The 16374-nt window shown below is 42.7% G+C and overlaps 1 protein-coding gene across 4 annotated transcripts in view; it reads left to right on the forward strand.

Moving 5' to 3' along the window:
• The window catches only part of TPST1 (tyrosylprotein sulfotransferase 1), a 134331-nt gene that overhangs the window by 67121 nt on the left and 50836 nt on the right, over window positions 1-16374 (forward strand). For all 4 annotated transcript variants that reach the window (XM_029612301.1, XM_029612304.1, XM_029612303.1 and 1 more), the window contains exon 4: window positions 8542-8740. In XM_029612301.1, coding sequence (XP_029468161.1) covers window positions 8542-8740 — 199 coding nt within the window. The remainder of the gene's footprint in view (window positions 1-8541; window positions 8741-16374) is intronic.

Consider the following 16374-nt stretch of genomic DNA (forward strand, 5'->3'; position numbering starts at 1 on the left):
GCAGTTTAAAGCATCCATTTTAAAATTGCTTCAGAAGTCTAGAATATACTAGTTTATGGAGAAGGAATAGATGCGAGGTAAATGGTTTGCAACCTGAATGAGTTGCTGTTATCGACTGTGAGATGCATCTTTTTTTTTTTTTAATCTTTTCTCCTCTGAACTGAGAGTGAACATTTTATAAAAGGATGTTCTAGGACTTTGATTTTCATTGTTCTTATTTTCTTCTCAACAACCTGTTTACCAACTGAAAAAAATGTATCAAACGGGGGAAAAAAAATAGTCCTACCATGACCTGCTCTTCCATTCTTCAAACCCTAGTTTGTTTAACTTGTTGGTGAACCTGGCATGTACCAGGAAAAGCAAATCGTTTTATCAGAGAGTTCTGTCCCTAATTATTTGTTTGCTTACCATTTGCCTTGACAGTTTAAATTGCTGCTGGCAGCACCTATCTAATAATTCATGTCAAGGGCTCTTTAGCAGTGCTTTCTGGGAATTACTGAAGCTGACAGAATTTTGCTTAAATGCCCTTCTCTGGTCAGTTTCTTTCACTTGGGAATGGGCATCCAAATTTCTTCCAGCTTTCAGGATCGTTCATCAAATGCGTTATGGCGTTAACGCATGCGATAATAGTGCTAGCACACGGCGCGAATGCAAATTTTGGGAGGGGGCAGAATTAAGGAGGAGTTTGGGTGGGATTTATGAAAATGAGGGGCAGTATCGCACCGTGCGATAGCATAGTTCATGCTATCGCACGGTTTTAATGCCAGAAAGAGCTACACCTTTTTTCCTGGCGGTCAGCAGTGCGATATGCCCGAACTTTTGAATTGCATTTTGCCCATTTTTGGGCTTGAGAAGGAGAGAAAGAGGGAGGGAGGGAGGGAGAGAGAGAGAGCACCTCTGGGGAGGCCTTCACAGTATGCAACTATTTAAATGCCTATAGGATGGGCAGCTAATAGCTGGAGGTGAGGTGTTGGAGGGGTTTAGGGTTTAGGGGCCGGTTTCGCCTGTAGAGTGAGACGTACAAACAGCACAGTACACCTGGGTGAAGATTTGACGTCATTCTGAGTGAGGAAAGTCTCACAAAGGTGACATTTTGTACTATGTTATCTCGCCCTAGCTTGATGGTACCCTGTCATAGAGTCCAGATCTTCTTCCTTTACTTCTCTGTGAATTCTTCTTTCCATTTCTCTGATAGTTATTCCTATGTATGTAATTTTTAATGTTTTTTTTTCTCCAAACCTTGCTTAACTGGAATCAGGTGGACAAGGTAGAGCTTGTTCTCAGATTCCGAGGGTCCCTTGCTTTTGTGATTGCTCATATTAATCAAAGTGACTCCCATTCTTAGTGGGGAAAATAACTGCTGTCAAAAGTTGAGCATTTTTTTCATCTTGTGTACTGCTGTCTATTTTTTTTTTTAAACTGTCACGATCCAGCTGTCTGCACGGTTTGTTAGGTGGGCAGGTCTTCAGCGCCTCAGAAGCCTTGAAATTGTCTCCTAACTCTAATCCCCATCCTTCTGGCACATCCTTCATTGTTTAATATCCTGCCATCAGTGCCTCAAATGCCTATCACCTAACATCTTCCTCCCCTCTACATTCTCCTTTCCCATTTTTACTTCCTGAGTGTGAAGAAAAGGTAGGTAATGATGAGCTGCAGAGTGAATGCATTTGTAGGCAATAGAAACATGAATTGTATGCAGAAGCAGGCAGGGAGCTGCTGATACGTGTGTCTCTGTTCCCATCCCCACCCCCAAATAACTTTTCATCTATTCATTCAGCTTCTTTCAGATTTCTGCCACAGATAATACAGCACCCAGTGATCCCTGGCTCAGAGCTTTCGTGTGCTCTCAATGCCTCTGACTCTTACCAACCTTTCTGCAGGGAAATGGGCCAAATCAGTACAGTTCGGTTGAAATTTCAGGAAGGTCCATGCAAACTGAGTCGGCAGCCAGCATTTTGAAAGCTGCCCTGCTGTGGATTTTAGTACTGCTGACCCTATGCAGATTCCTTTACAAGAGAAGGAATCCGAGCATCCGTGACATGCTCCCATACTTCCTTGTTTATATGGCACTGCTGATATGTTTTTAGATTTAATTGTTTCTTTCCAAATCTGAGCTCAGGGAGAGTTACAAATTCAGGTACGGTTGGTAAGTCCCTGCCCCGAGGGCTTACAGTCTACATTGGTACCTGAGTTACTGGAGAGTGTCTCCTGCAAATGGTGCTGGGAACTCATCCCCACCTTCTTTTTCACCATGACCACCTCACCTCTTCACTCCCCACAAAATCTTAACAGTAGGGATGTGTTTTGTTTTGGTATAAACATTTCTCCCCTTCCCTTCCCCCACTTTCTCATCATTTAGCCTAGTAACCCTGCCGTTTAGGGCTGAGACCAACGCTGCTCCGTGTGGGTCACCCCCATGCATTCCTGGTGTAGGTGGCTGCATGTAGATTTACTATTAATGTTTTGTAATGTGCAAGCATGATATACACACGTTTTATAAAATATGCATATCTCTACCCCACTACATTTGCATGCATGTAGGCTCACACATGAATGCATGCAATGCATTGAAGCCATGTATATCAGTGCATTGAGCATGCATACGTTACTCACCTATTTTAAAAATATATATGAGCATACATGTTATGTGTGAAAGCAAAGTAGGGCTTAACCACATACATTTTATAACATGTAGGCGTCGATGAAATTACCAGTTTTACCAATTAGTCCACCAATTCACCCGGTTCTTCTGCAGCTTATTGAGACCTTCCTGGTTCTTCAGTCTGAACTCTCCCCAGTCTCCACCCAGACTTCCCACCCAGTCAGTTCTACACAATAAACACATTTAATATCACTTACACCAGATTATTAGCCGGTGTATTAATACACAAGTAAGTTGGAAAAAGTACGGGTATAAATGCCTTTTAAAATAGCAACTTACAAGTCGATTTTAAAATGCCCGCGCACACAAATAGCAGGGGTTATGCGCACACCAAGCACATTTTAGAAAGGGCCCGGCCACGCCCGAAACTCCCGATACACGCAGAAGTGCCAGGCCTGAAGAAAGGGGCGGGGTCCTGGCGGGGAGAGACGGGGGCGGGCTGGGTCAGTGCCATTAGATGCTGGCTGGCGTGCGGAGTTTACTTCTGCTCCAGAGGAGCAGTAAGTATAAAAACAAAAAAATTGGCGATAGCTAGGTTAGGTTTAGGGGTTGGAGAGGAGAGGGGAAGAAGGAGAGGGTTACTGTTAGGGAAGTTTCCTCCCAGTCCACTCTAATAAAGGAGTGGACTGGGAGGAAACTGGGCAAAGGCCCGATCGTGTCGCCGTGCGATTCTTTTAAAATCCAGCCCACCCATGCGCTCATGTTATAAAATGGCTGCGTCCATGTATGCGGGCTGGGAACCGCCCACACATGGATGCGCGAGTGGGCCTTTTAAAATCTCCCCCTTTGTGCATAACTGTTGGCCCTTACACTATCACGAGTATGAATGTGTGAAAATGAATATACAGGTGTATTTTGGAATTTTATAGCCTATGCAGTAGAGGCTACTTATATGTGCATATACTCATTTTCATGTGTGTAACGTTTTTGAAAATTCACCTTTTAAGTTTAGTAGGGGGAGGGTGAAGTGATTTATTCAAGTCAGAAGACGAGGCAGTGGGATTTGAACCCTGGCTTCCTGCTGCTCTCACCGCCAGGCTGCTGCTCCATGTCCTGTACTTTGTTTCACCTTAGTCTTGCTATCTATCACCTGGTGACTAGTTCTCCACTGCCACAGATGGCCTTTGCCACCTGTCCCTGCGTAGGACATAATGGCCGAGTTCAGTACTTACATCCTCATTGGGATTCCCCTTATCTTTCTTTATGGCTGGAGCATTTCATCTTGGACCGATATATCCCCTGTGGACGGGGGAGGAACAGAAATATCATCGTTTATCTTCACATTAATGCATCTGACTCGAATCCTCTGCTGACGTGTTCCCTAAAAAATAAAATTGTATTTTCCGTGGGGATAGCCTGACAAAGAACAAATCTCAGCAGTAAGAGTCTGACTGGTGTTAAATCAGTTTGGAAAAAAAACTAAATAGATAAAAAAGCGCAAATCTGAGATGTTGGCGTTTCCTGTGTGGCTGCAGTATTGCTCCCAAGTTACATGAAGCCCATTTACTGGGCGACGTTTAGTACGGCTGCTGCACAGATTAAATGGAAGGAAGTGCTTAGGACAGACTGCAGTTCTCTTGCTCACAGTGTCCTACAGTTCCCATCCTGTTTAACATCCATTTACATTTTACTGCTTTCCAAACATTTAAAAAGCAGTTAATGCTGTAATCAAGAGGGGGATTTATTGCTGTGAGCTAAAAAGACATTGGCTTATGTGTTATCATCTTTGCAGGCCATATGCTCCGAGGATGGGTATGAAACATGACATTTCTGGAGGAATTAACATCGGTTATGGCAGCCAAGCTGAATCATCTGAGCACTGTTCTCTGCTTCTAAACACTGCACAGTCCTGATTTCATTAACTATTTTTTTTTCCCTTCTCATAAATTCCTCTCCATTTTTTCGATTGTTGCTGACCAGGCTTATTGCCAGAATGCTAGCCTTCTTTAGGGCAGATAATCTAGCATTAGGCGATCGTACGGCACCTGAAAACTGCGTGTATTCCCACCAAAACAATATACATTACACTTCTGTTCAGATCTACAGAATACTTTGGACTTTCACCAGCATGTTTGGTAGTCGATAAAAGCCAATGGTAAGAGTAAAGGGGAAGTTTATGCTGTAGATTCACCTAGATGAAAGCCACCCCCACGGCCAAATGACCTGAGATAGTTTTAGAGATACGTAGATCAGGAACAGCTATCATATAATGAAGAGAGTTTGCCTCTGTTACTGGGGACGTCCATGTTGTGCCAGCATTACCAGAGCTGTAAAGGGTTTTCTAACGTTCCTGCCCACTGCTGCTGCTCTTTGCACAGCCTCCACAGCAAAGAGCCCAAGAAAATAAAAGAAGCAGGCCCACAATCCATTTAATTCTGGCTGGACGATATGTTCTAGACCTATCACCGGGGTACAGAATGAGACCCCTTGAAAAGTGAAAAATAGGGCAAGCCTGGGCCATAGTATAGCCTCAGCGCAGTTGGCTAACCATCATGAAAGGGAAGTGTTTCACATTGGAAGTTTAGACAGAAACCACCAGACAATAAAACGTGCATAAAGAGGTTTTGTTTTGTTCTAATGGCTGATTGAAGTGGAGTGATGGCTCTTTAAATTCACGGGCCTCTGTTACCCAGAGTCCTTGGAAGCTGTACCTAGGAAAGAAGGAGAATCCCCCATGGAGCAGGTAAGGTTCTGGAACAGGACAGAAACTCGCTTCCTCCTCAGCCCCGTGAAACCTTCCTGACTCGGGGGATTATTCTGGGGGGGCCTGAGCGGTAAATCTCTTGCTTGTCCATGTGGTCTTGAGAGTGAGTGAATGAGTCCAGACGGTTTGCATTGTTATAGGCTGGGGGGGGGGGGGATCCTGGAGGAGGGGGTGTCTTTGTAAAGCGAAACGTAAACGTGGATGCACGTGACACGGCTAAACTGGAAATAAAGCGCATAGTGCGAACACCAGTGCGAATCTTCTAAAGCCGATGACAGTCTTGAGCCTGATCATGTGGATTCTCCTCCTGCTCGTTCTCTTTCCGATTGTGGATTACACGCTCTTGATTTTTGGCCTTTTTGCAGAATACTTAATTCATTGACACATTTATTTATTTATTTATTTATTTATTTATTTATTTATTTAACGTATTTATATACCGTTTACCAATACAAATATTGATCAAAACGGTTTACAGCAGTATATTTATAGTCGAAAATCTCTAAAGATAAAGAACTAAAAATAAATAAATAAAATAAAATAAAAATAAAATAAAATAAAAGAACTAAACATCTAAACAAAGTTTGAATAAAAATACAATTAATGACATGATCAATAACATAAAATTTTTAGTGACCTAAAATAGTATATAACTTGGCTGCTACATTACAGAACTAAAAGAAAGAAAGATACAACTATAGTGTTAAGGATATTAATAGCAAAAGCTAAGATTTTATATAGCTGTAAAATTGTTAATTCATACTTTCAATGCTCTCAAATGCTTCCTTAAACAAATGAGTTTTTAAAGCTTTCTTGAACTCTTTTCGATTCGAAATTAATCTCAACGCATCAGGCAAGGCATTGCATAAAATAGGGCCCACAACCGAGAATGCTTTTTGTCTTGTTACGTTTAATGCCGCCTTCTTTACAGTGCGACTCTGCAGCAAGGTGTGCATTACAGGAAGTTGCTGGAGCATCTGAACTTCTCTCTTCTCCTTTAGAAGTTGTAGTGCTTGATAAATTAGCTTCACACTCCCCCTCCCATCCCCCATCTCTTTCTTTTAGGAACAGTGCGGGAGTTTGGGGCTTGGATAGTCCGTCTGCCTTGAGTTTGATTCCCAGCTTGGGTCTTTCGCTCTCCAGGTTGATTGGGGCTGGGGATGCTGCTTGGAGAGGGATTTAAAGGCTTATGATTGCAGGGTTCCTGGAAGGAGGCCTGCTGCATGGCCCCCTGGCCAAAGACTCTTTCTCTGATGACCGACTATAACATAGCAAGAAGTAAATAGCCCTGGGCATTTGCAAGTGAAGGCTCATGGCACCGGTTCTTGGCCCTGGTATTGATCCTCATCAGGAGGAAACTGCCTAGTTTAAAAAATAAATCGGAAAAGTTGTACAGGGAGTGAAAGCCAGACAGTGGCAGTGAGCAAGGTCCCAATAGGGAGAAGAAACTATGCAGGAAGTCAACAGGTTCTTTGGCCGCATGCAAGAAACATTGCACTAAGCAATACATAGTGCTTCCCCCTTCCTTCCAGTTTCGCTGCCTTTTGCTGCTGCTGGGCTAGTCCAAGATATGTGTTATATTTTGTTTGAAGGCTGAGAGCCTCAGGCAGCAAAAAATAGCTGTAACATGATCTCCATCTGGAGCCTAGTGTAGCAAAAATAAGTACTGAACAGTGTTATTTTTTCCTGTGCTTTACCCGCTAAAATGTTCACTCCTGAATAGAGTCCCATCCTCTTGCGCACGAGCTTGATTTATCTTTGATGTTGTAATCAAGGGGTTATGATCCTACAATAGTTTGTCCAGATGTTTTACTTCTTGTTTTGGCTTATTTTACATTACAGATGTAAGCAACTTTTGAACGTGCAGAAAAGGAAAATCTAATCCCTAAGTCATTTTTGCTGGCAGCATTTCCCTAGCACTACTATGGGTGCCCTGTTCTCCAGCATCTCTCTGTGAGGAGATCGTGGCTACGACTACTCTTGGGGGAATTCTGTGCACAAAAACTTAAAATTCTGCAAAAATCTGCATATTTTATATTGTTCAAAATAACACAATTTACATGACAGACTTTAAGTAATTATATTTTAAATGAATACAGAAAAAAGTTATTACTTAAGAGATGCAGAATTTTAAATATTTTGAGCAGAATTTTCCTAGAAATTCACTGTAAGAGTGTCCCTTCCACTCGCTCTCCCTACTCCCCTGGCCACTTTGCCCTCTCAGGCCCCAACTCCTCCACCTGCCAGTATCTCTCACCACCATCTCTAGGCTCAACCCCTTCCACTCTATCTCCAGTCCCAGAGTTTGACCCTGTTCTCAGTACTGCCCCTCACACAGGCTCCCTCTGTCCCTCTCTCTCTCACACATTTGCGCCCTCTCTCTAATACACACACACACACCCTCATACAGGCTCCCTCACTCTCTCACACATCCCCTCATACAGGGCCCTCTCTCTTGCATACACACCCACACAAGCTCCCTTTCTCTCTCACACATACATCCTCACACAGGCTACCTATGTCTCTCTCTCACGCACCTCTTCACACAGGCTCTGTCTCACACATACACAATCCCTTCACACAGGCTAGTACCCTCACATACAAACGATCCCTTTTTCATACACACGAGCTTCCAATCTCTCACACACATACACACTCCTTCACAATCTCCTCATACTGACTCCCTCTCTCTGGCACCCACACTCAAGCAACAGCCCTGCTCTCTCTCACACCCTTCTGCTCACCCCCCTGTTCTCTCTCACACTCCCCTCCCCTCTCTCTGCTCTCTCACACCCCCTTCCCCTCCCCTCACACACACACCTCTCTACACACATTCACTCTCACCAGGGCCTTCATCTACGCCACAAGCGGAGTGCGTCCAGCAGTGGCCTTCATCTTCGCTGCGAATGCTCACGCTCCCCTTGTGGGGCCTTCATCTTCACCACGAACAGCACCCGCTCCGTTCGCGGCATGCTGGGGCCTTCATCTTCATCGCACATGGTGCGCCGGGGCTTCATCTTTGCCGTGAATGGCACACTCCGTTCGCAGTATGCCGGGGTCTTCATTTTCTATGCCAAATTCTGCGCGGGTAAATGAAGGCCACCCCAGGACTAGTAGGCTACGATGTTCTCATACAATACGCACCTAAAATGCTAACTTTTTTTTTTTCTTTCAGAGTGGAAAGGTCTACAGACCAAGTCATCAAGCCAGTCAACGTGGAAGCTTTGTCCAAGTGGGTTGGGAAAATACCCACAGATGTTTTACGAGATATGCCTGTGATTGCACCCATGCTTGCTAAACTCGGCTACGACCCTTACGCCAATCCTCCCAATTACGGAAAGCCGGATCAGAAAGTTCTGGAAAACACAAGAAGGGTGAGTTTTTGAAAAATTCCCTTTTTGTTTTTTGGAAATGCTGTGTTTCATGTGGAAGAAAGCAACATTGCCTGGTTACAGATGAGATTATGAATAGCCACTGGTCACTTGTTGGTTATATGATACTCTTTTGGTTTATTGTTGGAAAGTATATTTTGTTTCTCAGACTGAAGCAGCGTACTGCATATTGTTAATCCCTTCCACCCCATGCCAGAAAGCTCTAACAGCAAGAAGTAGTAGTGTCAGTACCAAGCAACTATTCTGCACTATTGGGCTGATACAGTACAGTGCGCTCCGGCGGAGCGCACTGTTAGCCCGCGTTTGGACGTGCGTTTTTGACACGCTAGCTTTACCCCTTATTCAGTAAGGGGCCGAAAATGCGCGTCCAACCCCCCGAACCTAATAGCGCCCGCAACATGCAAATGCATGTTGATGGCCCTATTAGTTATTCCCACGCGATTCAGTAAGTAAAATGTGCAGCCAAGCCACACATTTTACTTTCAGAAATTAGCGCCTACCCAAAGGTAGGCGTTAATTTCTCTCGGCACTGGGAAAGTGTACACCCTCCGACTTAATATCATGGCGATATTAAGTCGGAGGTCCAAAAAGTTAAAAATAATTAAAAAAAAAATTTTTTTAAATCGGCTTGCGGGTTGAAAACCGGATGCTCAATTTTGCCGGCATCCGGTCCCATGGCTGTCAGCGGGTTTGAGAACTGACACTGGCAAAATTAAGCGTCGGCTTTGACAGCCCTCATTTAAATACTGAATCGCGCGCACAGGAGAGTGGCCTGTATGTATGGAGAGAGAGAAGATTACCAAGTACCAAGATGCAACCAGAGACAGAGATTATCCCAATTGTATTGGGAATCAGAGCTTGATTAAAAAGAACTTCAAGCGCACCTTTGATAAGTTACATGTTTGTAATATACCCAGTGAACTCCAGAGGGAGGCTCTGTTTGGTACAATGCAAGTATTAAGTAGATTTGAGAGCTTGAGGTCATATCCAGTATATCCTGGCTTAGAAGTAAGGTTCATTACTGACACAGTAGGTGCAAAACAAACTCATTTTGAGACACTGCTCCAAGAAATGGTCAAAGAATTAACTTCCAGGACAGACAGAAACTCCCAAAGTCTGACCTCCCATGTGACAGTATAGTATAGTGGTGCCAGCCAAAACACTGGGATGACAGATTTACAAATTTATGTTACAGCTTTAAGAAAAGTTGTAATTATTCTGGGGCCAGTTCACACTAGATGTGCATCCCTGCTTTATTTACTGAAAAAATACCTGAAGCGGTCTGTTGGCTTGGCCTTTCCAATGAATAAATCCAATAGGTGATGTCTGTAAAAAGTATGAACAGCCTCTTTGAGTTTCAGAGGGTGATGCCTGTTGTTACTCTATTACCCATAATCAGAAAGCTAGAAAATGGTTTCTGTGGAGTATAAAATCTGGGTTTTATCTAAGGTCCTGGCTGCATATTACTTTAGCATCGACAGTGAAAGCTAATTCCTGTATGTTTTTTACTATTTTCTTTTGGCATGTCTCAGTAAGTAAATCTGCTAAACCAGGGGTAGGCTGGAGTGCCACAAATAGGTCTGGTTTTCGGTGGATATGCGTGAGATATATTTGCATACAAAGAAAGCAGTGCATTTTAAATATACCGTATGAATGTCCTGAAAACCAGACCTGTTTGTGGAACTCCAGGACCGGAGTTGCCCGCCCCGTGCTAAACGTTTAAAGGAAAAGGCATGGCATAAAATCACCTGTTTAGGAATAATAAGATTAGTGCCAGGGAGCAGTCTGACTTAATGAATTCATGTCTATGGCCACTCAGGAGTTAAATATGATCTAGCAAAATCTTGAGGGTTCTTTTGTATCTTTAAGTTGCTGCCTTGGATCCCAGGCAGAATTGGCCTTCCCTGTGTTGTGACTGGCTCTGCCGTTTCCTCCGACATCTGTAATGCATTACCCACAGTTTTCTTGGCGCACACTTAATGCAGAATGAACCACCGGACCCAGAAGTGTCATTTATTCCACTTAAACATTCTTTTGACTCCTCTTGGTGTGCAAGGTTCCAAAGTTAGATCTGGAGATTAGGGAACAAGAAAAGCTGAAGCAGGTTTTCGGGTTTTTTTTGTTTTTCATTTTTGGCCTTGGTAGAGCATTTAGTCTTGGAGGCCACCCTGAAAAGGAACCCAGAAACTATGGTGGAATCCCCCTTGGCAAAACCATCTGCAGACACATCTGAGCTGTGAACTGCAGTTATTGATCCCAAGAATGTTTTAGGAGGATTTGTGATTTCAAAGTAGAAGGCTCTGCTATGTGATATACATGAACGATATATATCATGTTACAAGGAGCTGTCCATAAAACGTGCCACGAGCCTGCATTCACAATTTCTTGCTTATTTTGTCTCTATTTTCTAACCCAGTCATCATGGCAGAAATCATTTGGCCATAGATCACTGCATGTGCACTCTGAGCCTGGTCAATTAAGGTTGGGTGTGGAAATCTAACTTAGGGCTCCCTCATGGCAGTGCCACGGAGCCATGGGATCACTTCTTTCTGAAGGCCACCCTTATATATAAAGACATGGATTAATTCTTGTATAATTGTGCCTGTGATTACTCAGATCAGTTTCTTGTGATCTCTTCTGTAGCCGTGTGCGGTTTGTCTCTTGTGCCTAAATCATGAGCATGGTACTAGAAAATGCGCCTTCCCTAAGAGAAGAAAATGCAGACCTTGATGGGGCACAGTTTGCAACTGATGCATGGCATTACTTGTCGTGATGTTTTGAAATTTAGCATCTTGAGGCAGGATACTTTTTGAAGCTTTTTATAACTCAGTTTTGAAGAACAACACGAATATACATTTTGGATTTTTAATACAAGTCCTGAAGAACAGGATTTCTAAGAGACTTCTGTAGTTTCAGTAAGCACAAAAAGAATGGAAAATCACTTATAGAGCTATAAGAAAATATTTTAGCAGGGAATTGGGAATTCTGTTTTTTTTATCCTGAGATGGAAGGGACAATGGCAACCATTTTCACCAAAGGCAGCATGGTTTGATGGTTGCAACACAAAAGTTCAAAGCTTGGAAACCCCTAGGCAATACTTGTATGACGTAGAATAAATGGAGTGAGTCACTGCAGGCCTCTATATTCCAAAGGCTGTTTTTGGTTTGGTTTTTTTTTAATCCCCCACCCTGCTGCCCCACCACACTCACTCACTCACTCACACACACCTATGCCTTGCAGACCCAAAGACTGGGGGGCGGGAGCTGTACTCTGCATATAGTGCTGCCTGCGTCTAATAATGCTATAGAAATAAGTAATAGAGGCGTGCCTCCATCAAAGCTGCTCACTGACCAATAGGGACCATCAGAAGAGCAGCCTTTCCTCTCTCCCTGGCCTCGAGTGCCCTGTGCTTTCACGGCATATCCAGATCCCTGCCCCTGTCAATGGATGGGGATCTAAACCCACATTGCCCCCAGCATCACAGGGCAGGCCCCCAACGATCCATTTTAATTTACAGTGCTGTCCACATTGAAAGCACAGTGCGAATAGTATTCCTGTGATGAATTTGTACAGCCAGACCATTGCTTATGATTTTTGAATATGACACAAGCATTTTGGGCAACTTAATAGAGAAAACCCCCCCACAATTGATTCAACTGATAAGTTCATGTCATTGGGGATGGGCTGATCCAGTCCTGCTTTTACATTTCGGTTCCAATATATTTAAGAACCACAGGACCTAGGTGATGGCTCAGGACTTTTGTGTTCAGGTTTTGTTTTATTAAGAACATAAGAACATGCCATACTGGGTCAGACCAAGGGTCCATCAAGCCCAGCATCCTGTTTCCAACAGTGGCCAATCCAGGCCCTAAGAACCTGGCAAGTACCCAAAAACTAAGTCTATTCCATGTTACCATTGCTAGTAATAGCAGTGGCTATTTTTCCTAGGAATTTCAAATGTATGGCAAAATTATGACAAATAGGAGAAAAATCAGTGGGAAAGTAATTTTTCCACTGTTGATATTATTATAAAAAAAAGTAACATTGAAATTCCCAGGAAAAATAAAATAAAAACTGAAAACGATGGTCCTTATTCATGGCATGGAGCTGTCTGGTCACTTTGATCTTGTATGGTATTTTTAAGATTTTTGCATAAAAGCTCCCTCAAGTAGAGCAAGTCCACTCAATGCATTTTCATCTGTGTTACTTCCAATAAATTGACTTGTGTCTCCTTGCAGTTCTTTTTAATTTTGGTCTCTCATAACCTCAATATCGCATTAAATTCTGCCACATGCTTGGCTGGGACCAGGTTGTGCTTGAAAAGCTGCAGAGAGTGTGTGGTGCCAAATATTCTAGGATTTTCTTAGACAATTAAGCAATGAAACCCAGCCAGTATTCCAGGCATGCATCTTCCGAGCCTGACTGTGTCAGAGTTCAAGCACTTACAATGATACCAAAGGAATTCGCTCACAAAATGCCCCCATTAGAAGGTTTTTGATGCAAAATTGCAAAGAGGCGTTCCTCTCTCCTGTACTCTCCCACCACCTGTAAAAAAGAAAATAAAATAACATTTATTGCTGCATTTAAAAATTAGCTTTCAGAACAATTAACTTGGGAGGGGTCATTTTTTGTTTTTTTTTTAAGTTTCTTGATTAAAGTAATTTGGTATCTGTGTTCGTCTATAAAGACTTTCCTTTTTGCTGAGTCATAATTTAAGTGGGCTAACACTGCAACTATACTACTTTATTCAAAAGAAACCAAACTTGAGGTTACTCGAAGACCCAGCCTGGTGAGCAAAGAATTCTTGCATTTGATTGCTTAATCTCAGCAAGTCACTGTTGGTTGATAGGTTGAGTTTGGCTGTTTCTGCACAAAAATAACTTTCTTTAAATATAGGTAACAACATTTTTAAAATACATTTCTAGATAATGAAGGAGGCAGAGTAAATATCAGCTATGGGGGTCCTAGGCAGCCCGGTCTTTGCTGATTTTAGAATAATTTTCATCTGAACCTAGGCCCCTGGACATAACCTCACTCTCAGGAATGAGGGGATGTTTTTCCTCCGTGCCTAATGCCCTAGTGAAGCAGCTTAATCCTGCTGAAAATCCACCCCTATATGACGACAATAAAAATATAGGGGTAGATTTTAAAAGGTTGCGCACGGGTGAACATGTGCGCGCACGCTACCCGCATTATAAAATCCGGGGTTGGCGCACGCAATTGTGCACCTTGCGCGCGCCGGGCCCCCCTCCGAGCCACACTGCCTTCCCTCGTTCTTTCCCAGGCCAATTTCCGATTTCGGAGCGACCTCGGAGGGAACTTCCCTACCTCCCCCGCCCTTTCCCCCCTACCTTTTTTGAGTTCTTTTTTTTGTTGCCCTGGGGCTGAAGTAAGTTGCTTGCGCCAGCTGACTGCCGGCGCGCAATCCCAAGCACAGCAGCAAATGGCCACTGGGCCTGGAGCCTCTGGCCCCACCCCTGGACTGCCCCGCCCTCTCCCAGCCCCTTTTTGCAAGCCCCAGGACTTACACGCGACCCGGGGCTTTATGGGCATCTCCGGACCTTTTTAAAATCCGATCCATATTGTTTATGCATAACACTGGTAAACAAAGTTTTTGTTTCCTTCAGGTTTTTTGGTGTTCCAAATAGATTTTTTGATGCTAATCACAGATATTACTTCAAAATTTGTACATCATGTAAGGTTTTTGAGAAACGGCCAATTTTGTGTTACGATAATTGTGAAATTTTAAAACCATCTCGCGTACATATATTTTCTTGCTGGACAGTAGTTTTTATGATTTTTAAAATTCATGTATTTTTGACAGCCATAAGCAACATAACATGTAACAGAGACTAACTTTTTAAAAAATACACCAAGAAACTCTGCCTGATCACGCCAGAACTTGCTCGGGCAAGCCCCAGCTCGGCTGCAAGATTCCAACTTGTTTCCAGGTCGACGCAGCCTAATATAAGCAGCAGCAATGAGTAGTCTCCTATGCAACGTCTGTGTGAATGAGCGAATCATATCGCTAAAACTGTTGAGTTTAAAGCTTGTGGATTTAATTTCATATACTTTATGAAATGTTGCGCCAATGTCATAATAGCCGTAACACGTTTTGTTTCATCTGTGGTGAGTTTACTCTGAAAGCACAGAAAAGGAGTATGACTGCACTCATTAAGAAGGAATATGAGTTATTCTTCGGGTGAAAATTGGTGACCAGGACAGAGCATGGGATCCTCATATATGTTGCGCATCTTGCGCCAGTAGTCTGTGAGCTTGGCTGAAAGGTGCCATTTGCCATCCCAATGATATGGAGGGAATAGAAAGAGCATATAACTGACTGTTTCTGGTGCCAACATTGCCATTATAGCTTATGCCGCTACAGACACATAACAATACTTAATGTATATCACACTTTTCTGACAAACAGTACGTGATACAGACATAATAAATGCATATTTGTGTTCAGCTTGTTAAAATCTATTTGTTTCACTGAAGGTTGTGGAGGAAACAAAATGTTCCCAGAAATTTGTTTACCAGTGCTAAGTTAAACCGAAAATGGTGCTCGGCAAGTTGTCATAAGTAGTCCATGCTAGAATTACAAAGCAAAGGAGGACCTTCCAGCTTTTAGTTATGAACTTTGGTTTGATGCAGGAGTGGCCAACTCCAGCCCTCAAGAGCTACAAACAGGCCTAGTTTTCAGGATATCCACAATGAATATGTATGAGAGAGATTTGCATGCACTGTCTCCATTTTATGCAAATCTCTCTCATGCATATTCAAAAGTGGTCTCCTCTGCTTCCAATAGTGTTTAGCAGTTTGACTAGTTAATTATTAGGAATACTGGGGGATCCTTTGGGATCTGTGCTTTTTTTCTCCTAGAACTATACTCTTGCAGGTGAATTTTCAAAGGAGTTACGCGTATAACAATTTTTAAAAGCGTTTACCCGTATTAAGTGCATTTACACAGTAAATCCCTGTTTTAAGTCTGTAAATGCTTTTTGAAAATCAGGCCCTTAATGTCTTTGGGTTGGATAGTTTTCTGTTTGTACAAGTAATATTTCTACTTTTTTTTTCTCCCCACTTACTTCCATTCACATACTTTTTCATCCATAATGTAAAGTAAATGATCTGGATTACATCCCAGTAGCTTAAGCAAATAATTCCCACAGGCCAAAATACTGTGAGCGATCTGATTCATATTGTAACAAAACTCCCATCAACTTTTATTGTAGAGTACTATAACATAATTCCCATTGACTTCTGCTGATTGTGTGCCTGTATTATACTTTAAATCCGTTGACTTTTAGTTGTTTAGTATAATACACTGTATTTTGAAGATAAATGGCCTGATTGACACTGCAGTAGCATCTGTACACAGTTGGCTTTGTGTCCTCTTGGCATGGAAGAATAAATGATAGGCCTCCCATTATAACATGATTCCCCTCTACATTGTTTCTGTTGGCATTGTTGGGTCATCGTCGTAGTATAATAAGTTGTCCATTGTTTCCTGTTGATTCAAATCATAATTTTTTTCTTTGATGCTTTGTGCAATGTGGTATCATGTCCTCGCTAGTATTCTAATGTAAGGTATTGTTCATTTTTCTGAATATACC

This window comes from Rhinatrema bivittatum, chromosome 8 (assembly GCF_901001135.1).
Source record: "Rhinatrema bivittatum chromosome 8, aRhiBiv1.1, whole genome shotgun sequence".
NCBI lineage: Eukaryota > Metazoa > Chordata > Amphibia > Gymnophiona > Rhinatrematidae > Rhinatrema > Rhinatrema bivittatum.